This window comes from Clytia hemisphaerica, unplaced genomic scaffold (assembly GCF_902728285.1).
Source record: "Clytia hemisphaerica strain Z4C2 unplaced genomic scaffold, Clytia hemisphaerica genome assembly, whole genome shotgun sequence".
In the NCBI taxonomy this organism is placed as follows: Eukaryota; Metazoa; Cnidaria; class Hydrozoa; order Leptothecata; family Clytiidae; genus Clytia; species Clytia hemisphaerica.
Window position 1 is genome coordinate 1,031,021 of NW_027103726.1, and position 24,543 is coordinate 1,055,563.

The 24,543-nt window shown below is 37.9% G+C and overlaps 2 protein-coding genes and 1 pseudogene across 2 annotated transcripts; all 3 read left to right on the top strand.

Moving 5' to 3' along the window:
* The first annotated feature begins 1,927 nt into the window (after positions 1–1,927).
* LOC136804710 (neurofascin-like) lies at positions 1,928–23,671 on the top strand. The gene is made up of 10 exons (XM_067061322.1): positions 1,928–1,947; positions 4,303–4,341; positions 4,785–5,063; positions 5,270–5,429; positions 5,709–5,851; positions 6,142–6,246; positions 6,803–7,003; positions 7,235–7,393; positions 21,323–21,564; positions 23,051–23,671. Exons 2-10 carry the CDS (start codon positions 4,305–4,307, stop codon positions 23,249–23,251), a joined length of 1,527 nt encoding a protein of 508 aa, XP_066917423.1. The 5' UTR covers positions 1,928–1,947; positions 4,303–4,304; the 3' UTR covers positions 23,252–23,671.
* Positions 8,512–10,651, top strand: LOC136804723 (uncharacterized; annotated as a pseudogene).
* Positions 14,734–20,465, top strand: LOC136804696 (uncharacterized). Its single transcript, XM_067061308.1, has 7 exons — positions 14,734–15,131; positions 15,378–15,809; positions 16,187–16,510; positions 16,853–17,023; positions 17,308–17,745; positions 18,027–19,095; positions 19,297–20,465. The coding sequence occupies exons 1-7, from the start codon at positions 14,865–14,867 to the stop codon at positions 20,313–20,315; spliced, it is 3,720 nt and encodes a 1,239-aa protein (XP_066917409.1). The 5' UTR covers positions 14,734–14,864; the 3' UTR covers positions 20,316–20,465.
* Positions 23,672–24,543: the final 872 nt, after the last annotated feature.

Sequence of the window (24,543 nt, forward strand, 5' to 3'; positions counted from 1 at the left end):
TTTACCTTGAGATTTTTTTGCAAACAAATCGTCGTATATGTCATTAAATTCTTTGTTCAAAGCATCTTGTTCTTTTTCAAATTCGTCCTCTTCATCAGTCGTGTCATCTATCATAATTGTATTTTGAGAAAAAAAGTAGAGTAAAAGAATTGAATCCAATTTGCTGTTCAAGCCTTTCAGGCTTAAATACGCTTAGTTTCTGAGAGCTCAAAATGGGTTATAAATCTGTTAAAATCAGATGGTTCTTTATTTGTTTCAAGGTTTTTGCCAAATTTCAGCCTCGTATTCTTTAAAAAAAACGTGTATTGCAATTTTAAATTCTTTTGAAAAAAAGGAAAACGAGGTACATACCGAGTGGAGCATACTTGACGTATTCTGCATTAGTAGAAGGTGTGAGGTTTGAGCCGTCCATTTCTTAGAACAAGTTAACAAGATGAAGTATGGGACCCTTAAGCGGCTGAAAAAAAACAAAAACATGAATTACCCTTATTGAAGCTATTTTGCTTATTGGAACTTTTGAAGGACAAGGAATAGAATTTTAGCGACTTTACAAGGACTGAGACTGAGACTGAGATTTAAATTTTGTGATTCTAAGAATCGTGGTAATTTAAAGATCCAAAAAAGACACCCCTAAGGACGGCACATTACCCCCCCCCCCCATTTCCTAGGTCGGTTCATGATACCATGATGGTTCTTCAATTTTTCTTATTTTTGGAATTCACCCTTATACATACTCTTTTTATTTGTAAATACACGCCTCCATCTATAAGAATTTACATTGTTTGAAGTATGACTTGATCATAATAATCTTAGAATACCTTTAAAAGTATTTTGTTATCTCCTCCAAAGAGTAGTTAAGAATATTTATGATGAAACGAAAATCACCATTCCTATAAAACAAGAAATTGTACCATGTATCCTTCGTCTATCCCATTCCAATATGTTCTTATAAACAGTAGTTTATGTTTAAGAAATTCTTCTGGAACTAAATAAATAACGCACGTGTGGCGCAATGGTATAAATCGGCTCTCAACTTAGTAATAAGTCAATCAACATGGGGAATCGGAAACAAGAAGGTTCGAACCCTAGTCGGGACACTTTTTATTTTCGTTTATACATTTCCTCGATTTTTGCAAGCTGGGGTAGACTGTATATAGGAACTGTCTAGTAATAAACCATTTACTTGCTATTGTAATTCCAAAACTTATTTAAAAAAAAAACAGACTTATCAGACGGGCAAAAAACGCCAGAGGATGCTGCAGTCCTGCAGATAGTGAGAAAAAAATCCGGAAAATTCTTACCATACGAGTTTAAGAAAGTTCCTGCCTTCAGCAAATTCCAATTTCTTCCAATTCGATTTAGGGAATCAACCGCCATAAAACAAAAAGATCGGAGAACTTCCAGTGATTTTAGGATTTCTGCAGTTTGTGTACCTCGTGTAGCGTACACACCACGAGGCTGTACTGGGATTGCTTCATTTTCAATTTTCGATTTCCAGATTCTTCTTCTCCGCCCGTGCGAATCCGCCCCAGGCGTACGCCACCATCTCCCGCCCGCCATAATCCCGAAATCCGATTCAACTTTTGACACCTTGTCTCTTATGTTTTCCAACCCAAAAAGCACATGGGTTTATTTTGAAAATTACATTAAATTACAGACTGTAATCTTGAAATAATTTTTTATTTAATATTTTAGAAAACAAGTTTTTACTTAATATTTGATATTTTGAAATATTTAAAATCAAACATTTATTTTTGAAATTTGTAAAATCAGAAAACTAGAGTTCTAGAATTTAAATTATAAAATTTGTTTTAAGTCTGTAAAATATGTTTAAGTAAAGAATTTGAAGTTTAAAGCTACTGTAGCGCTGTGCGTGACAATCGAGAGTGGAAAGTCTAGAAAGAGGTAAGTGATTTGTTTTGATTCGATTGCTGAGCAGCCGTGCCGGTGTGTTGCTCTTTTTTCTTCTTCAGCTTTTTTTCTTGGGTAAAAATAGACCTGTTAATCAAAGTTTCCCCACTGGTGTTTTGATGCTGGAGTTTTTAATTATTCAACATTACATATATATTCTGATTAGCATGACATGATGTATGTTTGGGAGAATGCAACAGTCTTTTGAATAACTAATTACTCCAGCAGAATTTTTTTAATGAAAATGTCTTACAATTGATTTGTTTTTAATTAACACATCTATTACCTAGAGTGTGTATGTACAACCTAGTAGGTACAAGATAATTTATCCCGTTTTACTGGCTTGAGTAATTTGTTCAAAATGCCTCGAAAATGTCAATATGAAAATTGTGTAATCAGAGAACGTATGTCTCACTCATTATAAAAAGTGCGAGACAAACTTTCAATAATTGGATTGTAACATCGATAAATCACCAGGGGGTAAATAAAACAGACCTTGATACATTTATCGTTCGTTTCAACTTGACGATTCGTTTAAAACTCAGCCTCCTAAATATTTGAGGTAGGTAAAATATGTACAAAGAAATTCATACTTTTCCAACCCGGCGAATCTTTAAAAAAGAAGCGAACAATAAAATATAATTACCCTTTCCATATAAACCTCTTCGGTGGCAAGCGTAGTCTACTCTGACGTAATTGTAAAATTTATGTGATGGGAGTTTGACATAGTAATGTAATGTTGTTTGGGGAATTATGAAGTTCTCTGGAATTTCGATTGCATTTATTCAGGTTGATTTTTTATGACTTCTAATGGTACTTTTTCTAACGAGTTTGATTACTCTGTTCTCACACTTATGTCTTTTTTTCTCGCGTCCTTTTCCGTGATTACTTTTATTTATATTTTTAAAGACAGGTTAAGAAGGCATATTGATGTAACTGTCAAGCAAAATTCTGTTTACTATCGTAAGTTGGTCTAATGTCGACATCCGTCTTCTAATTTCGACATCCTTCTTTATAGATAGGAAATATAAGAAGGTCAAAATCACTGATAGACTAAAGATTTTTCCTCTAATCGCGCTAATCAAAGTCAATCAGCGATTCCGACCTTATCCTCAGTTTCTATTGCTCCTATCTCTAAAGAAAGGTGTCGAAATTAGAAGACGGATGTTGACATTAGACCAACTTACGGTAACCTTAAAACAGACCTCTTTGGTAATCTAGAAGGGCAACTTTTACCTCTGCCAATGCCAAACAGGGTAGTGTCTCCTTGGTCAGTATATCATGGCTCTATCACTTTCAAAGTGGAGCTCATGCCCATGGTTTCAATTCTTATTCATGTCAAATGTCAAAGAGCGTTCTCTGTTGTCAAGTACAAGAATCGACTGACATACTGTGAGATTGGGTAACTTGCATCAGTGGAGGCTAACATGCATACTGGTCATTAAAATACAACTACGCAGCTCCGCTCTACCATTTTTGTTTTGATTTAATTTTGTATTTTAATGACCAGCCAGGTCTTTCATTTGAGGGCTATGCATGTTAGCCTCCACTGATGCAAGTTACCCAATCTCACGGTACTGACACTATTTTGTTTTGATGATTCGTTTTTAACACTGCAATGTTTGAGTGCAAGCTCACAGACCACAGTTTAAATATTATTGTTAAAACGGGTGTCTTTATACTGATCAGTAGGTATTGAAGTTATAAACTTGTCCAATGAATAGCAACAGTGGTTAGAGTGCCAATTATACATTCATTGATATAATACTTCCTCACAGCTACTTGCTTCAAATATACTCCGCCCTCCTAAAAAGAGGAGGCATTTTTCCAAAAGGGGCGTTTATTGAGAAATTTTTCTCAAAGGAGAGGCATTTATCCAAGGGTGTTTAAAAGAAGGGTTTACTCAAAGTTATGGCATGCCATGTAGGTGTGTTTTTAAAACAGGGTCTGGACGCTCTTGAGCGAAATAGTACAAATATTTGATTTAAATATTTAGAAATGGGTCAAAATTAAATTAAACGATACAATTAGTAACCTTCAAACTATCAAGGCAGGTTTTAGGGGATAAAATGTTACATTTCATTTTGGAACGTTGCAATTTAGTAAACTTTGCCTAGATAACCTTGAGATGTCTATGTTTTCCTTCTTTTTTGTATTATGGAGGTGTTTAAATTTGAATTGATATTGTAAGCTCCTGTATTCTAAACACAGGATAAATGGTTTGAAAGTTTAAGAAGTTAGATTGTGGCAAGCTATTTTTTAAGAGATCTTTCTTAAAGATGAGTCCTTTTGAATTTTACATCAAAACTTCCTCCTGTACCACTGTAAAATAAAAATTAAACAAAATGTTAGATTATCTTCCTAATAAATATTTGTAATTTTTTTTTTCAGAAATGGATTACAAAGTTGCTTCTTATTTGCTGTTATCCTGTAAGTAAAACTTTGCGTTTTTTGGAAATGTACGAAGCAAAAATTCAGAAATTCAACAAAATCGCGATACAACATATCAAGAATTTTACAGCATTTTGAGCCTCCAAGCAAATACGATGGTTATTTGGCTTGTAAATTGGTCTTTAGAGTGGAGAATGCATCGTATATTGATAAAAACGCATCGTGAAACCTAAAAAATCGTTAATCCGATCACTGTATGGGATCATTAATATGCCACATTAGAGCATAGAGCAAGTGATACTGCCAGCTTAGCAGAAAATCCTTTAAATTTAAATGAAACAAACATCTTTACTTTATAAGCGACCATGTGGGAAGGGTTTTCTTATTCAAAATTATTGACACAGAATTAGGCATCACAAAAGATGGTTATATAATTTATATCTGGTCTATTATTAATTTTGTATTTTTCTATAAAACCATAGGCATACTCATAAGTCATGTACATTCCAATAACTTAACTAACACAATTAACACCACAGACGAAACACCAACTAACTCTCCAACGTACACGATACCATTGATATTACAAAATACAGCAAAGCTTACACCTATTACTATTACTAACGAGAAAATAACAACCAAATCTATGACAACTCCAATAACGACAACCAACAACACAACAACTAAAACCACAACAACAACAGCAACAACAACTACTACTACAACCCCCACAACGACTACAACTATGAGACCTTGTAGAAGTAATACTTTTTATGAGCAGCCATAAAATAAAGCTCCCTCTACTTTGGGGAATTTCTTTAACTAGTTTGGGAAGGATTTTGTGAAGCTTGGATCTGTTTGATTTGTAAATTAGATCATCACCAAGAAGCCCCTTTAACCACACTACGCCTTTCTTTGGGAGTCTATTTATTCTGGTTTTTAAGATTCAATTTGTTAAAACTTCTAGGAATGAAATTTATCAATCGAATACATCAAGCCAATCCGGAAGTCTTGACGTTGGTTGGATCCACTTTTGTCATCGATTGTAGCGTAGACCACACTGGTGGTCCTGAACCATCTGTCTATTGGTATAAAGATGATATTCCTCTACAAGAAAATAGCTTTAGGTAATAAATCTTAAAACATAAAAGCATCAACTCACAAGAACATTTTACAATGATATTACTGTTTTAATCAGTTAAAGTAATAGAACTTACAACTTCAAAAGGTTTTTTAATAACAGATGTGACCTTTTAAAGTTTTATATCTTTAATATCTCCTGGCCTCTTCAAGGATTGGCACAATCGATTAATAATTCAAATTGTTGGGGTAACAAATTATATAACCACGCCCGTTGTTACACTACATTATCGTTCCTTTCCTATTCCTTTACTATTTTCCTTTAGAACCTTTGACGAACATAGATTAAACAAGACATTCAGACTTCGTTTAGAGAATGTGGATATTCCAGACAATGGCAAATATAAATGCACTGTCGATAATGTTTGCAGCAAGTCTATCACCAATACTGTTAGTATTATTGTTAGAGGTATGTCTGCCTTTTGAAGTATTTGTTTCTACAGAAATTTTGGTCTGGAGGTTCAGTTTGTTTTTCAAGTTAGTTTGATTTACATTATTTTATATATTGTATCACATCAGCACAGCATATGTATGAGGAAATTAACCAACAACGATTTTTGAAATTGACAACTTATTATTTGCGTTCGATAGTTTCAAAGAAAATCGAACTGTATTCCAGAACACAAATATCTGCTTATAGCGGTTTTTAAGGCTTCGTGTGGTTGCAATATTAAGATTTGTTTTCTTTTCCTTCCCTAGAACAAAGGAGTGATGTGCCGATAATCTCAACATTTGAACCAGTGAACGCTACAAGGCTCATGGGTGAGGAGTTGCAATTGACTTGTGGCGCTGATTTAGAAGATGGTAATATTGTTTTTTGTATTATGTTCAAAAATTGAAATATTTCAGTATGTTAGACAACTAAAATTTAAGAGAAAGTTGTCTATGATAAGAAAAATTGAATGTCATTATTATTATTATCCTCTTAACAACCCTTAGTGGCGCAGTCGGCTTATGATGGGTACTGGTAATTCCGTTTTCAAAGAATGATGAAGTCAAGTAAGGATGAAAGATTTCAAGCTAATTATATAAGAAAATGTTATGAATAAATATTTTAGCTTTATTAAAGAAGTCATTACTACGAGGAAGCTTAAATCGAAATCTTAGGCCCGAGTTTTTTTTTTAAATTTGTTAAACAGAATTTGAATAATTTAAATGATTCAGAGGGCATTTTCAGAAACTTCCTACAAGGTTTTAACGAATGACGTATCATTCTCTAAGTTTGCCCGTCCTCTTTACCAAAATTCAGAGAATTCGGGAAAATTTGCCTTTAAAATCTCCTGAAAAAACATCGTGTCAACTCCTGGAATCCTCTATAACATTGAAAAAATAAGACTGGAGCATCTTTTCATTTCCACAGGAGAGTTTACACCGTTTATTAAATGGGTCCGTAAAACGAGTGAGAACGTGACATTCCATCTTAACCACACCTATATCAACACAACCTCTACAACCACCACCACAACACAACCACCTTTTGGTATCATTCAAAAGAAATCAGACAAAATACAGAATGTCCAAAATGTCCCAAAGATGAATACTGTATCTTATATAGAAAATGGTATGTTCTTTGTTTTCGTATTCCCTCTTACCTAACCTTAGGAGTAGTTGAATATCCGACTAATAATTCAACAAAGTGCTCTATACCATATTGGTAGAGCAGTATACCAGTCAAAAATAGAGTTTCGTACCTTTTCAGGCAGTCTTCAGTCAGAATCAAAGGTTGGCTGATATAACCTTAGGAGTAAATAAAAAAAGACCAAAAAATATTTAGCGGCCATTTTCTTTTTAGATGTCCGATACACAGTAACAGATCTGAAGTTTGAACGCACATCATCAAGTACGTTGTTGTTAGAGGATCTTAAAGAAGAAGATAGCGGTGTCTACACGTGTGTCATGTCCAATTTAAAAGGTGTTGTGCGGAAATCATCTCATGTCACCATTAACCCTGGTAAGTGCGCGTTCTTACATATTGAAGAGCTATTTCTAATGTAAGTTTTCAAGGGGAAAATAAGAATTCACTATCCTAGGACGGCGGAAGAGGGCAACGTTACGGTTTATGCATTTGCTAAATTCCTAAACTTCCCCTTTTTGACTTATACATGTTTTTTTTTATAAGCATAACGTTTATAAGCATACCAAGACCTGAATTTGTCTAAAAAGTAAGCATATTACAAGCATATTTTCTGAGCTTGCTTTTGAGGTGTGTAAGTGAAAATTTTAATTTAAAAAAATACAAGCGTAAACGCGGCAATCGCTCACAACTTTCCTGAACAATATTTGTGTCATTACTTATTTCCCTATCCTCATGTATAGCAACGACAGATTTTGGAAAAATTGGAGACTCGAATTTTTCGGAAAAATAAGCATATATGATAAACATACTTCGAGCCTGAGTCTAAAATATCTCTTCCAAAAGCTCTTTCCAAAAAACATATGCTTATAAAAAAAACATGTATATAACCTATGAAATTGCACGCTTACGATAACTTTACGCTCTCTCTACGTTCACTTAGCATAGTTCTTTCCCAAGTAATATCAGGGTTTTTTCCCGATTTTCTTATTTCTCCCTGTTTCAACATATTTCTCGGTACGAAAGACAACTGTCTATCGACTTATACGTATTAAGTGAAATTCATAACGCGTGTGGTGGAACTTTTTTTGATTCTGTTTTTGTTTTAGTACGACCACAAACATATGTGTAGATTATTCTCTTTTAATGAGACATGTCATGCCAAGGCTAAAAGCAAAAGAAACCTTGATTTTCTTTTTGCGAAGATTAAAAAAAGATAGATCAAGCATCAATATATATATATAGAAATCAATAAATCACGATATGATAAATGAAGGGCCATTCAATTTTTGCCTTGTCATTTAGCTTTTTAATGATTGTCTTTTAATCAATATGCAATTCTTACACAAGGATCGGCTAGGAAAGTGCATACGTGCAATATCTAGAGAGTATTTAGTAGGTATAACGATTATATATATTTCCTTTCTTGTATTTTAGATCAAACATTATAAATATCTAAATGTACTAAGTAAATGGTAAACATGCCTATCTATGTTTGATCTTTATTGAACTGATCGCCTGGTTTTTCAACAAGATGCCTGCTGTCGAATGCCCAATCGAGTCATGTGACTACGTCACACCTGACCTGGATGCCACAATTGTCGCCGCTCTCATCACAGCACATGCCAATGCTGTCCATACCAGCTCACCAAGTCAACAAGGTACTGCTAAAGTGGAACGAGTTAAGAGGCCATCAATATCATCCGCCGGTACCAGCGAAGAATGGCAATATTTCACAACCAGATGGGCTGAATATGTTGCAGCAACCAAAGTTACTGGAAAAGAGAGAGTCCTCCAACTGCTAGAATGCTGCGACGATGAACTACGCAAAGACCTTACCAGGTCCACAGTAGGAACTCTTTCTGTTAAAACCGAAGATGAGGTACTAGCTGCTATTAAGTCGTTGGCAGTGAGAGATGAGAACACTATGATTGCCAGAGTCACCCTAAATAATTCTCACCAAGATCGAGATGAACCAATCCGGTCCTTCTGCGCCCGTTTAAGAGGACAAGCCAATGTTTGCAAGTACTTCATAGATTGTCCAAACTGTGAACACAAGGTTGACTACACCGAACAGATCCTCCGAGACGTCATCTGCAGAGGCCTAGAAGACTCAGACATTCAACTCGACTTGCTTGGCCAAACGAACCAGGAAATGACCCTTGACGAGGTGTTACACTTTGTAGAAGCAAGAGAAACTGGTAAGCGCTCTGCATCCAAGCTACTCCAACAACACGAAAACAACGCAATCCGCAGCGGTTATAAAAAAGCCGGATCAACCGACTCAACTCCATGCACGTACTGTGGAAAGAAGGGCCACGGTGCCAAAGCTCTTGCCAAACGAAGAAAAACTACATGTCCACTACAACAAGTCTTCAAAGAGTTGGGAGAAACGTAGATCCAGCTCTCAACCATACCTCGACCTCAATATCTCGGTTGATGATGAAAGTTACGGTCGACTTGGATACCAACCTATCAAAAACCATCCTGAGAAGACCATCACCATCCCTGCAATGGCTGATACCGGATGTCAAAGTTGTTTAATTGGATTCAAGTGTGTACAGAAACTTGGACTAACCAAAGCAGACCTTCTCCCAGTATCAATGGAGATGCGAGCAGCTAACGGCAATCCCATCAAGGTACTTGGTGCCATCATCCTAAGGATCAACAGCCCTGCGTCCAGCTCAAACAACACCCAAGAAACACGACAGCTGGTATATGTCACCAACGAAACCAGCCAATTCTTCATCAGCAAAGGTGCTTGCATTGACTTGGGTATCATCTCCTCCAACTTCCCAGCCATGGCTGACAAGTATCATCAAGTTGCATCAGCTGACGTCCTCAAATCAGCGACCGATCACCTTAATCATCCCGAACAATTCCCAATACCAACAACAATTGGCTGCAACTGTCCGAAACGTGAACCTCCACCGGCACTGCCTAATGATCTCCCATGTGCGGGGACAGACGAGAATCGACAGAAGCTACAGGACTTCCTACTAGATTACTACAAGTCCAGCACTTTCAACACGTGCGAGCACCAACCATTGCCGATGATGACTGGACCTCCCTTATCTCTCCAGATTGATGAGTCCGCAGAACCTACAGCTCACCACACTCCAATTCCTGTTCCATTTCACTGGCAAGAGAAAGTCAAGGCCGATCTGGACCGAGATGTACAACTTGGGGTCCTCGAAAAGGTGCCAATTGGGGAACCTGTGACCTGGTGTCATCGCATGGTAGTATGTGCCAAGAAAAATGGAGAGCCTCGTCGTACCGTAGACTTCCAAGCCCTCAATGCCTGCGCAACTAGAGAAACCCATCATACTCAGTCTCCATTCCATCAAGTACGTTCAGTTCCCCACAATATCAAGAAAACCGTCACAGATGCCTGGAATGGATACTACAGCGTTCCCCTCTGTGAAGAAGACAAGCATCTAACTACCTTCATCACCCCTTGGGGTCGTTACCGATATTGCACTGCACCACAGGGTTACATTTCGTCTGGTGACGGCTACACAAGAAGATTTGATGAAATAGCCAGTGACTTCCCGAACAAAATCAAAGTTGTTGACGATTCTCTACTATGGACAGATAAAAAAATTCACTCCATTAAGAATTAGTGAATAAGATCCACCGTGGACCGTGCTAAAGATGGGAGCGCTGGATTGATCAACTGCTTACGTCGCTCATTCGTTACGTATGGCATTCCTGAGGAGCTTGCATCGGATGGTGGTCCTGAATTCACCTCCCGATCAACAGAGTCTTTCTTAAAGTCATGGGGAGTCCGTCAACGTATATCTTCCACTGCCTTCCCTCACAGCAACAGCCGTGCTGAAATTGGCGTCAAGACTGTCAAACGCATGATTGTCGGCAATACAGATGCTAGTGGGAACCTCGACACTGATGCATTCCAAAAGGCCATGCTCATCTACAGAAATACACACAAGTCTCACCTGCTATATGCACATTTGGCCATCCCATCCGATCACCAGTACCAATCCTACCTGGAAAGTATCGTCCGCATCCCACTTGGCAAGACACCCTCCAGAAGCGTGAGGAAGCCCTACGACTACGTCACCTCAAGACTGCTGCACGACTTGCCGTCGGGACCCGCCCCCTGCCACCACTGAAGGTAGGAGATCATGTACGTATCCAGAATCAAGTTGGACCAAATCCGCGCAAATGGGACAGGACTGGATCAATCATTGAAGTCAGACAGTTCGATCAATATGCTGTCAGAGTGGATGGATCAGGGAGAGTTACTCTCCGCAACAGGAAATTTCTGAGGCGCTTCACCCCTGTCATGCCTCAGAACTCTTCCTTCCAAATCCCATCACCTCCCACTCCACAACCATTAACTCAAACTCATACTTCACCTCCCACACTTACATATCCATCACAAACGCGTCCAGTCCTCCCAAATCACCCCTCATATTCAGGACTGGACAAAACTGCTGCCCCCGTGGCAGTGAAGAACGATGAGCGTCCAACATCACCTGCACCACCAATGAGGGAAGTTACAACACCACGTACTCAACGAATTGTAGTACAACATTCTGACGTCCAACCAACACCGTCAACCATCCAACAATCAGCAGAGCCTACTCGATCAACACCATTTGCCTCTAATGGTTCACCTTCGAAGGTTACGGCGTACAGTACTCCTACACGCTCTGCTCAACAAGCACAACACTCAACGCTACAACCCAGGCGATCTCAACGCAATAAGAGAGTCCCTGGACACTTGATTGACTATGTGTTGAAATAGGTACCTGGACTGTATGGTACGGTTTACACGTCATAATCACAGGGCGAACTGTTAAGACACCCTGTTCGTTATTTTTTAGAATCTGGATGTCATGTTGACATCTTCTTGACTTTATGATACGAATTGTGTCATCACAGGGCGAACTATTAAGATACCCTGCTCATCAAAGTTTCAGCTTGGAACGTGAAGCTTGACAATGTGTTGTTGATATTTCATGGCTTCCTGATTAGAGACTCACTTGACTGTCAGAACGTCATAGGGTGAACTTGGATACCCTATCATCACATAAACATGTATATATGTATATAAACTTGAGACCATGTTCTCCTCATCTTTTCAGATGGACAGTAGTGTTTATATTGTATGGGTACTATGCCTTATAACCTTTTGTTGTTGGACTTTCAGGGGGGAGGAAGATAGAGAGTATTTAGTAGGTATAACGATTATATATATTTCCTTTCTTGTATTTTAGATCAAACATTATAAATATCTAAATATACTAAGTAAATGGTAAACATGCCTATCTAATATCATCACGAAAAATCTCTGGTAATTGCATTACCAACGCAGTCTATATATCATACAATAGAGTTTGTTTAAAACAAATACTACATTAAAAAAAGCAAGCAAATCAAGACAAAAACACTGTCTTGCGGTGAAAGGAGAACGAAACCTTGCGTACTCTATTTCTTTCTGTAGAATCATCCCATGACAGAGAAGATTATCTCTGCTTGCCTGCGAATATCGCCACTAATAACACCAGTTTTCTGCTCATCCTCTAGCGAAAAATTTCTATGTAAGAAGTATATGTATATAGGACTGCGAATCACTCTAATTTAGACAGTGTCTAGACTTATTGGTCTTGCTGGAAAGTGTCCATTATAACAGTACAAATTCTTTAAATTGCAGAACAATATTATACGAATCACGGGGCTCGAAATTGCTAACTATTTAAGAACATTTTAAGAACGATACTGAGTCTGAAGTGTTGGATTTTAAGAAAAGTAATGGTGGAATAGTAAAATACGTAAATAAATAAAAGCCTGAACAAATCAATTTTCACCTAAAACTAAGAAAATGACACAAGGACATTTTGAGGCTCTAAGTGCTGTAAATAAATAAATAAATAAATATTGACTGGTCAAAAAATTGAGAATATGGAAAGAATACCACCATCATGGAATTTGGCAATTCTAAAAACGTTCTACAAAAATGCCGTTTTTTGCTTGGTGTATGTCTTACATGCAAGATTTTGTCTCGGTTTGGATACAAACCTAAGAATATCAAATATTTTCAGGATGATAAATTTTCCTAGGGATTTTTAAATGTTTTTGCAACAAAACAAGTCAAATTTATGATACGTGAGTTCTAATTGTCGTGCTTTTGCCAAAAAACGGCAAAAAGAGCAAAAATTAGTTCCCACTAAGGTTAGTTTCCTTTATGAATCGGTAAGCTTTTCTTTAGTCTTCCAGAGAATGCAATCATTTTTCTGTTAGTGGCTACACGTTTTTTTTTTTAAGAAACTAGTTTTACCAAGCAGCCTCAATGTTTCTTAAGAAATCGACCTTTTGAGCCTTAAATGTTTCGTACATGTTTCTAAACTTTTTGACATAATCAGCCTATTTTTCATGCAAAGATTGGAAGGTTCTAAAAAAACCAAGTTAAAAAATGTTATTTTCTCATTCTCAGCATCAGCATGTTTCTTAGATGTTTCTTAGTTTTTAGGCATTCTGAGCCTCGTGTTTCTTAAAAGTGTGTTTCTTAAAATAAAAAAAACGTGTAGTTCGTTGATTTGTTACAAGACCGAAGCCCAAAATTGAGCTTATTGTTATTTTATAAGTATTAGTCTTGATTGTAACGCAGTAGTGTAGACGAGAGGTACGCAAAGTTTGTGCAGGAAAGCATTATTTGCATATTTTTACGACGCTATTATTATCCATAATAACAAATAAAAATATTCTCTCCAATACAAATTTTGGGTCAAACTGGAGTTTTTACAAGGTTTTCAATGATTCGGTTGATGGTTGAATCTTGAGACAAAGGATTTTATTGCTTTTTCTAAAGAACGCGTCATCTCTATTATTTCAAATGACCAATGAGTGAAGTATCTTATAAAAACTCCAGCTCATCCCCAAATTTTACGCCCACTTGTCTACGCTACTGGTAACGGCTACTGGCAATGTATCAATTACAGATCTGTAAAGCCCGAAGGTCTAGATAAGCGACTTTTATCGAAAAGTGAAGCCTAGGTTTGGAAGGATTTCCTACCAAAGTCACGTGGCTAAAATATGCAATTTCACCGGTTTGAGAGATGTGAAATAGCGTTTGCCACCTACTTTTTTTATCTCGCGCTCCAAAAACAATTAAAATGCTAGATCCTATCCGCGGGCACGAAATTTAAAAAGTCAATTTTTTGCTTAAAGTTGCATATCTAGCCCTTCGGGCTTTACAGATCTGTGGTATCAATTAACTATGCACCACGAAAAATTCAAATAAAATTCTTGAAGTCTATTGCGTCATGCGTGGTAGATTGTTCATTTCAGTATGTAAGGAATCAAAGCTCTCCGCTTTTTGCGTGATTCTTTTTACTGTATACCCACGAGATAAGAATTAAATTGTTTTGTTCGATTTAATAGTATCTTTTCTCCAGTCTCACGTCTGTGTGTAGGAAATGCACCGTGGGGTTATAAAAGCTGAGGGAAATCTCGAAATTAAAAGATTTTTTTTTATTAATTAATAAAGATTTAATAACTGTGTATTGACGTTTGTGATTTCTTTTAATAAAATTTGACAATAGGTTCGAGGGTGAGGTCTGACCACTGCAATGGAGGGTAAATATTAATTATCTCCACTTATTATGGTGTGAACGTTAACTTCCCCGGGGACTTGTATGTGTGGGATTTAATAAAGGTTATTATGAACGCCTATGCACAAAATAGTTTGATCAAAGGTGATATAAAGTTCCGATTCTTGATACATTGATCAAAATTAAGTATCAATCGTTACAGACGGGTTACAGTATTGGAAAATCTCAACTTGAAAAAAACTGCTGGTTCGTTTTGATAAAAGGTTATAACTATGTTGGGCCTTGCCCGAATTTCACTATTTTTTGCTTGTTTGGCATCTATTAATGGTGCGCCAAAACAACATAAACGTCATTTTCATCAGCACCATGAGAATTCAAAACGACATTTCCATCAGCATAAAGACTCAAAACTGGTGAATGATCCTTTAACTGGCCCTTCTTGCGATACGTTTGTAACTTTGGGTCATGGATGGAGCCAGGGCCAACAAGCCAAAATGGAATTCACTGTCCCTCAAGCTGTTAATGGATGGAAAATCACGGTAAAATTTTACAAATAAATTCACTTCTAGATTTATTCAAGTACTTATGTTGTAGAGTATTTGTGAGCGATTATTTTTAGATCGTGCTCTGCGTATTTTTAAGAAACCTATACCGCTATAAAGGCATGACTTCTGAAGAATTAAGATTGTGGCATATTCTAGAAGACTTTCTCGGGATTGTGTTTCCTCTGATAAGTATGTGACTGTGAAGTTAAACTTATTTTATTGCTTTGTTGATTTTCACAGGTGGAATTTTCACGCAGCCCAATCAGGAACTTTCAGCTGCAGAATACAAAGCAAGCAGGAAATTATCGTAACTGCAGATTCACATTTAGAAACTACCAGTGGAACTCAAAGATAAACGCCGGTCAAAAAATTACATATAATTTCCTGTATGGCTTCTCTGGAAATCCAAAACCGAAAATCGCTTACGTTAAATTCGAAAGTGGTTCCTTTTCAATGACCTGTGGAGCGCCTGCTTGTCCAGTTCCAACTTCACCACCTACTTTAGCTCCGGGCGTCACCACCCTTATTAAAACAACGACACCCAGACCAACCCTTCCGCCACTACAGGGTGTTTGCTCAAACTTTATTAAAATCAAACGAAACTATCCTGGTAGCGAGTTTGGTGTGATCAGGTTTTCTCTTCCAACTTCTATCGCAACTTGGACGTTGAAGGTATGACTCCTATAAGTTTTCTTACATTATCTCTTTTCTGTGAATTCATTTGTAGGTATTCTAAATAGAAAAGGGAGTTTGAACTGAATAAATTTTGCATGAGTTTAAAGGAGAAATTCTACCCCCAAAATAATGCCTAAAGTTGTAAGAATTTAATTTTTCTGGCTAAAAAGTTTGTCGATTGCAAAATATTCCAAACAATTCTGTATGGAACTAAAAATCTATACTCTTTATTTGCAACAGAATGAAGATTTTATTGTATAAAAATTTATTTATTCCTATACGTTTGTCAGTGGATATTGGATTCAAATCTTATTCAGTAATTATGTTGCAAAATTTTTCCTTTCGGTGTTATTAACTCTGTTTTATCACTTTAGGTTGGATTCTCAGAGACAGTTCAAAACTTCCAAGTCCAACGTGGTGCTAACATGTTGGGAGTTGAAAGACCATGCTCAGAAGTCACATTATACAATTACGCCAAAGCTGACAATAGGCCTGATAATGCTGGTAAACCTATGCGATTCCCATACGTTTTACATTATAACCAGAACGCTGCCAAACCAACCATAACATATTTTGAGATCAGTGATGGATCAAATACTTACATGTGTGGAACTCAACCTTCTTGTCCCACTACTACAACAACCACAACTACAACGACCACTGGACCTTCAACGACTGAAGGCGAATCTATCACTGCTGTATGTTTCTTTTTGTTTATTTCTTGCAGACTCATTCGAAATCTTTTTGTTGTTTTCTAATCTTAAAATTACTTTAGAGAAAGTTTATGTTAATTTTGTGTACGCCTAAAGTAATCGGCTATTTTACCATCTGCTATCATTCTCAAAGGTATGAAAACTGAAGATGCTTTTTTTCAATCCGGAACTTAGTTCATATTTGACTCAAAGGAAATGTGTAAAAAGCACAAATTAACATTGTGTGTTAATGAATTTGTTGCTTTTGTGTTTTCGAAAACTTAAGATAGTATAAACTGAAATTTTATTTTTGCTGAAAAAGAAATTCCTTATTATACTTTTTTTCAGGGCTCCACTACACCTATTACTGGAACCACTATGACACCTGAAGCGCCACCACAGCCGCTTTCTGGTGACGATTGCGCCGCTTTCTTGAAGAATGTCAACAATGGGTTAAGTGACGAGCAAGGAACCATCGAGTTCTTGGTACCTCAACAATCCAATGAATGGGTCTTTAATGTACGTGTTTCACAGTAGTTCAATTACGTTTTAGATAGCTCGTTTTCAAAATCTGACAGTCCAACTGTTTAGTTTTGAGGCGGTGGACATAGGTAACAGCCACAAGCTCCTACACCAGCTTCACTTATGATGATAGGCTGTTGAGTCATAAATGAATTGAAAGTATATTTCAGCTTTGAATTTCTAAGAACTGTCGCCTTCTATCTTCTTTTAGATCTTAGTATTACCCCTTCTTAACAAAACCTGGATATCCCTGCAATATATTTTCATAAAATCTTTCCCAGGTTGGTTTTACACCAGCAATGCTTCCAAACACATTCGACGTTTTCGATCGTGCCGTAAAACAACAATCAGCCGACAGATGTTTTTATGAATTCACCAACGCTGCAGAGGACACTTATGAAGCTAATAGCCTCTTTAGTAAGCAATACAGATTTGGTTTCGACGCAGCTGTTGGAAAAGCTCAAATTGAGTACATCAGTTTTTCATCAGGAGACTTCCAAATGGAGTGTGGATCTAACGATTGTCCTGTCCTGACAACACCTACTCCTGGTCCTACCACCATTGCTCCGAACACCACTACCACCCCTCTGGTCACCTCTCCACCTCTTGCAGGTGCCACATGTGAACCTTACGTTGAATTCACACAAGAAAACCTTGGACAAACATTTGGGAATATTCGAATCACAACAACCGAAGATTTGACTGAATTTCAAATTATTGTAAGTTTACCTTAATCTTTTAACCTCAAGCTATGCCATTTCTTTATTCAGACCAGCAATGTAATATAAGACGTATCAAGATTTTTCTATCCAGAACTTTTAATATCTTCTCATACTACGTAACGTTTATTTATTTTACAAAGTGGTACCAAAATTGCATGATAGCCATTCAACAAAATTGTTAATATGTGCCCCGTAAGCAAATATTACACGTCGAATATTTTGAAAATGATTTATAAACAGATTTATAATGTAAATGAAATCATATCATATTGTTTCAGGTTGGGTTCAGTTCTTCGACGACTGGTTTCAACATTATGAGTGGAGTGAACCGTCTCACGTCATCAGAAACATGTCCAGGATTCAACTACGTTTTTCAAAGCATTCCAAATGGAGAGATTCTCGCTGGAACCACTTTCGTTTTCCCATTCTCTTTGTCATTCGATCAAAACAGTGCAGACAAGCCAGTGATTGAATACATCAAATTCGCAAATGATTCGTGCGGCACTGAACCAGTCTGCCCAACAACCACAACCACAACTACAACTACAACTAATACCACTCCGAACCCATCAACTCAAGAACCATCGGAGACCACGGAAGTATCCACCCAAGAGCCATCAGAAACTACAGAACTCCCTGCTGAAACCACTCAAGAGCCATCGGAGACTACTGAACTGACTGCTGGAACCACCCAAGAGCCATCGGAGACTACTGAATCAGTCAGTACAGAAGAAATTACTAACTCTCCAACTGAACCACCAACCGAGCCACCCACTGAACCGCCAACCGAACCACCCACTGAACCGCCAACCGAGCCACCCACTGAACCGGCCACTCAACCACCCACTCAACCACCAACCGAGCCACCCACTGAACCGCCAACCGAGCCACCCACAGAAACGCCCACCGAGCCACCCACTGAACCACCAACTGAGGCGCCAACCGAGCCACCCACTGAACCACCAACCGAGCCGCCCACTGAGGCGCCCACGGAAGCAGAGACAACAGCTGCACCAACATGCAGCACACCTCACGATTACAGCGACGTCCTTGGTAAATCAATCCTCTTCTACAAAGCACAGCGATCGGGAACCCTCTCTGATAACGATATCCCATGGAGACGCAACTCCTTTGAAAACGACGGTCAAGGACAAGGTCATAATCTATCTGGTGGTTACTTCGACGCTGGAGATTATGTCAAGTTCAACTTCCCGATGGCTGCAGCAACGACTGTCTTAGCTTGGGGTCTAGTAGACTTTGCTGATGGGTACAAATTCGCTGGTAAATATGAGGACGGACTGGCGACACTGAAATGGGCAACTGATTACTTCATCAAATGTCATACTGGTAAGGAATGGAAAGTCCCTTCTTAAAATCTGCGCACGTTGAAATCGAATATTCTGTAAGTTGGCTTGCCCTTTTGAAAATCTTCAGTCTAGTACACTTTTATTTATCATTGGGATTTGCAAAAATGAAAATCTTGAAAAACGAATTACCCCTGCTCAAATTACCATATGCTTAATCAAATTTTCTATCGTCACTTTTCAGCAACGAACGAGCTGTACGGCCAATGTGGAATCGGTGGAGAAGACCATGCAGTCTGGGGACGAGCAGACGAATATTACACAAACTCTCCTGGTAAAGCTAACCCAAGGCCATGCTACAAAGTCGATGCAAATAATCCAGGTTCTGATCTAGCCGGTGAAACATCAGCTGCACTAGCCGCTACCTCTATTGCTTTTAAGGAATCAAACCCAGGCTATGCTGCTACACTCATACAACACGCTAAAGAGTTATACACATTCGCTAAAACCAACCAAGGAGTTTATTCCTCAAGTATTCCAGACGCTCAAACCTTCTACAACTCCTTCAGTGGTTACAAGGATGAATTAGCATGGAGTGCTGCTTGGCTTTACAAGGCTACAGAAGAGCAACAATATCTGGCTGACGCTGAAGGGTTCTTCAATGAAATGCAACAAAACCCTGGCGAATTCTCCTGGGACAACAAAGGTCGTGGTGTAGCAGCTCTCCTTTCACAGCTCACCGGTAAAGCAGCTTATAAACAAAACGTCGATAGCTTTTGTAACCAGATGCAGAATAACCAGCCACGTACTCGATACGGATTGGTCTTCATCCAACAATGGGGCTCAAACCGTCACGCAGCAAACGTTGCCTTCATTTGTCTCGCTCATTCAAAAGCAACCGGTCAATTCAACACATTTGGACGCGATCAAATCAATAAACTCCTCGGAGATGAACCAGCCAATCAACGCAGTTTTGTTGTCGGTTACGGTTTCAACCCACCAAATCAACCTCACCATAGATCTTCATCATGCCCGAACCGCCCAGCACCCTGTGGGTGGAACGAATTCAATATTAACGCCCCAAATCCCCAAGTTCTAAATGGAGCCTTAGTGGGTGGTGCTCGGTCAACAACTGATGTTTATCAAGATGATAGGAGAGATTATATTGAGAATGAAATTACTCTTGATTATAATGCAGGCTTCCAATCCGCCCTCGCCGCCCTACTTGAGCTTCAAAAAGACGGTGATTGTGGACAGGAATAAAACATTGAAATCAGAAAAATAATAGTTGACTACCAACCTAAATTATGAAATCCTGTTTTGTGAATATATCTTATTTATCTTCACTATCTATTTATTGTATCTTATTTTTGAAATTTTTTTTTTGGATAAAGAATATTGTTGCTAGCAAAACTACTGCAGACTGTATCCAAATTTCTTGTAAACGGGATCCTTTGAAAAGCTTAAAATCAGTCCAGCCATAGCAGCCTAAGACTAAAGATAGTTTTAATTTTTGTGAAAAGATGACGAAAATTCTGTCTTTTGTCAGTTGCAACAACATATCGAAATTGCAAGAAGTGCCATCATGGGTATTATTTTTCAAACAGGAAGGTGGTGTTAATCAAAAATGAAATAGATTCCCGATGTTGTCACTCTTTTTTTTTAAACACCAACTTTTTACGACTTTTTCACCGTGTTCCTTTCGAGAAGAATGTGCTGAATCAGGAAGCAAAAACTGGAAAAATATTACAGAACCCACTACTCGTTTAATGTTGTTTCTTTATCCTTCTTTACAAAGGAAATTGTCTATTTATCTACCATAGCCATTTTCAGAATGTCTAAACCCATCTTTCCCGATCGGGAAACATACCTCCTTCCGGAATCAGAAATCTTACTGTTTTGGGAAGTTTTCCACCTTTCCATTCGACAAATATTTCCTGATGACGCAATACTTGCCATTTCGATGTAGTGTTGCCAACTAATTGTTTATATACATAACTAGCAAAATTTATTGTGGAAGGTTTGTTGGGTAAGGTTTATTTTTTTGCCTGATATTTTGACAGTCTGACCCAACTTAGGATAGCAGTACAGGGTGTGAAAAGAAATTCCTATTTGTAAGCAAGTGGTTCATTTTGGCTCACTGACAATTTTATTAGACATACATTTATGTGCCAAATAAAGGTAAGGTAAATAAAAAGACAAAAATCAGGCTTTTTTAGGCTAAGACGAGTTTCAATGGTTTATTTCAATAACGATTTTTTCTGTTTCAGTCCCTGAACCAAGTCGTGAAGAACTTCACCGTCGCTTTGTAGAAAAGCATGGTACGAAACATTCGATTAATGGATTACCGATCTTGATCACTCTCCCTATTTTCGTGTTCGTCATCCTCTCCATTGCTTATGTCTGGTGGAAAGAAACAGAAAAAAAGAAAGAAAAAGAACGACAGGAGAAAATGAATCAACAATCAATACCACTAGCCAATGTGGTGGTTGAACCTCCAAAACCTAAAATCGTAAGTGATGCCTTACTTATTCGTTCATCTATTGATGTGGTAACCACAGATCTGTAGAGCCCGAAGGGCTAGATAGGCAACTTTAAGCTTTCTCCAGCAAAAAAAGTGAAGCAAAAATTCGACTTTTTAAATTTCGTGCCGATAAATAGGATCTAGCATTTTAATTGTTTTTGGAGCGCGAGATAAAAAAAGTAGGCGGCAAACGCTATTTTGCATCTCTCAAATCAGTGAAATTACTTGTTGTCACGTGATTTCTTTGGTAGAAAATCCTACCAAAACTTGCTTCACTTTTCAATAAAGGCCGCGGATCTAGCCCTTCGGGCTTTACAGATCTGTGGTGGTAACGCAAATTTTTTTTCCGTGAACGGACGGAAGTATCTTCGACGGTCAGAAGTATCTTCGACGGTCAGAAGTATCATCTTTTGACGGCCCATTTTCCCTTTCCTATCTTTCACCTTATCTGTTTTTTCTACTTTCTGAGACTTAGTTTCTCATTTCTGACTGAGTTTTCATACCTGTCAATCATTTGTCCATCAATTTCGACCTGTCTAATTTTCGCACCGAGTGGGATTCGAACCACCACCAAAGAAAGACCTTCAGATTCGGAAGCCAGCGCCCAATCCCTTGAGCCATCGCCGCACAGCAAACTGACGCAATTCATAACATTTTATACCGAACTGGCAAAAGACGTGGGTAATGTTATTATAATATGGGTAAAAGTACCCCTTTTTTAAACTGACTGAAATTCGAGCCGTTACTAGCAACCCTGCGGGGCCCAAGGCGCCGAGTATGCACCCGGCACAGTGACAAGCCGTTACTAGCAACCCTGACCCTACCTAATTGATTGCTAATGACCCAATACCCCCTGAACCACGGAATGACGGATAGGAAAAATTAAAAATGATACTTCCGACCGTCAAAAGATGATACTTCTGACCGTCGAAGATACTTCCGTCCGTTCACGGAAAAAAAATTTGCTGCGGAAAAAAAATTTGCTGCGTAACACAGTGGAGTCTCTTTAACTCGAACCTGTATAACTTGAATGTCCCTTGCATATATCTGAACTCGAACGAGTTCTATGGTCCCTTCAGTTGACAATGCCTCATAAACCTTACTCCATAACACGAAATTCCCTCAACTCGAACAAACTTTAGTTCCCCGTACGTGTTCGAGTTATGGAGACTCCACTGTATTATACAAATTATCCTGGTTCGGTATATATTGTACTCAGGCCTCAATGACTACTTTTAGTATCATTTTGTCCCACCCTGAAACAAACCTGTTTTTTTTTACATTTTTTTCTCAACAGTTTCGTTTAAGCGCCGAAGGTATATACAGGTACCTAATCGTAATGTAATGTGTACGCCATGCTACCCTGAAGCTTAAAAGGGGATGGGAACAGGGCAGGGTCTATCCGGGCTAGAATAGTTAGAAATTAGGTGATAAATATTAAGTTATAGACCAAAATATTATCTTGATATTTTAGACAATCGATCCCGCATTATTCGAAGGCTCTATGTGTTACCCCTCTTCATCCGAACGATCAAGTCTTAACAATCGCTCCCATAGTGCATGCTCAGAACGAACCAATGACAATCCATCTAGTCACTGTGGGGATGAACAGACACAGTTATTGGATGATCAAGATGACGTCATCACTTCTAGTGAGAATAATATACAGGCTTGATTTAGGGAACAGTTTGAGCAAACAATACAGTAGGTACTATGTAAAATTTTGGATTGTCGCCCGTAAAGCCTGAGGAACAAAAGACAAGCTTTTAAAACACAGCAGAATTCTTCTAAGACGCTGTTTCACGAGAGCAAGAACAAGAACTGATGGATAAATTAGCTGAGCTATGAAATACGAAAAATAAACATTATAGCTGATTATGAGAGGAAGTAGTGTATCTAGGTTTCAATATTTTTCAGAATTTAATATTTTAATTGCACTGATAGATATTTATTATGCATAAACTTTTAAACAGGTTTTCAATGCACCATTAGCTTTTATTTAAAAGAAATTGTATGTTTTTGTAGCATTTTGAAGATGAAAGGTCAGTCATGAAATGGAAAATCGTCCTGACCCAAATAAAAGATCGATTGTTGAGACCTGATCATTAATTTTCGATTTTTTTATTTTGAAAAATATAGTGCCTATAAGTGAAGTTAATCAGTGATAGCATTGATCTCATTTGGACAATACCATTTTCAGTTAGTACATTCCAAGACCAATCTTTTGAGCCTGTATGTAGTTTGAAAATATAAGTCTTACTGAGCAGCTTACGATGTCAAAAGGAAATATGGAGAATTTTCGGTTATCGGGTCCGTTGATCTAATTAATGAGATTTAAAAAACGGCAACTGCGAAACTAATTTTTCAGCGGTTTTGTATTGAAAATTGACGTCGTCATAAAAACTTTCTTGGTTCAAAATTTTTCGAATCAACTGTGGTATGATTGGCTGTTCTTGAACCCATAAGGTGTCATATTTCGGCTACGTATGATCTATGTTCAGGTTTTCGAGCTACTTAAGACGTAAAAACTTTCGCGAGAAGAAACTTTCGCGATTTTCGCGAATTTTGGCCCTTTTCGCGAAAGTAAATGTCTTTAAAAATTCAAGGAAGGGCCATTCGCGAAAGTTTATGCTCGCGAAAAATTCTTGACAAAATAGAAAATCTGTAAGAAGTCTCATATATCGATCAGATATTTAAACTGATCATTTTTGGAATATAGAAGTGGCTTTAAAACTTATCTGGACTTGCTAAAATATTTCAACTTTGAAACAATATCACATCCCTGTGTCACAGACCCACCGGGACCCCAGCCCCACTGGAAAATTTGGAAAATATTTCGTCCTTGGTAGGAAAATACCCTAAAATTGCAGCGCCACTGGGAAAATAACTTTTATTATTAATTTCGCATAGCGAAAGTATTACGATAGGCTTTCGTGGCGGCGGCGGCGGTGCGGAAGAAAAATTAGA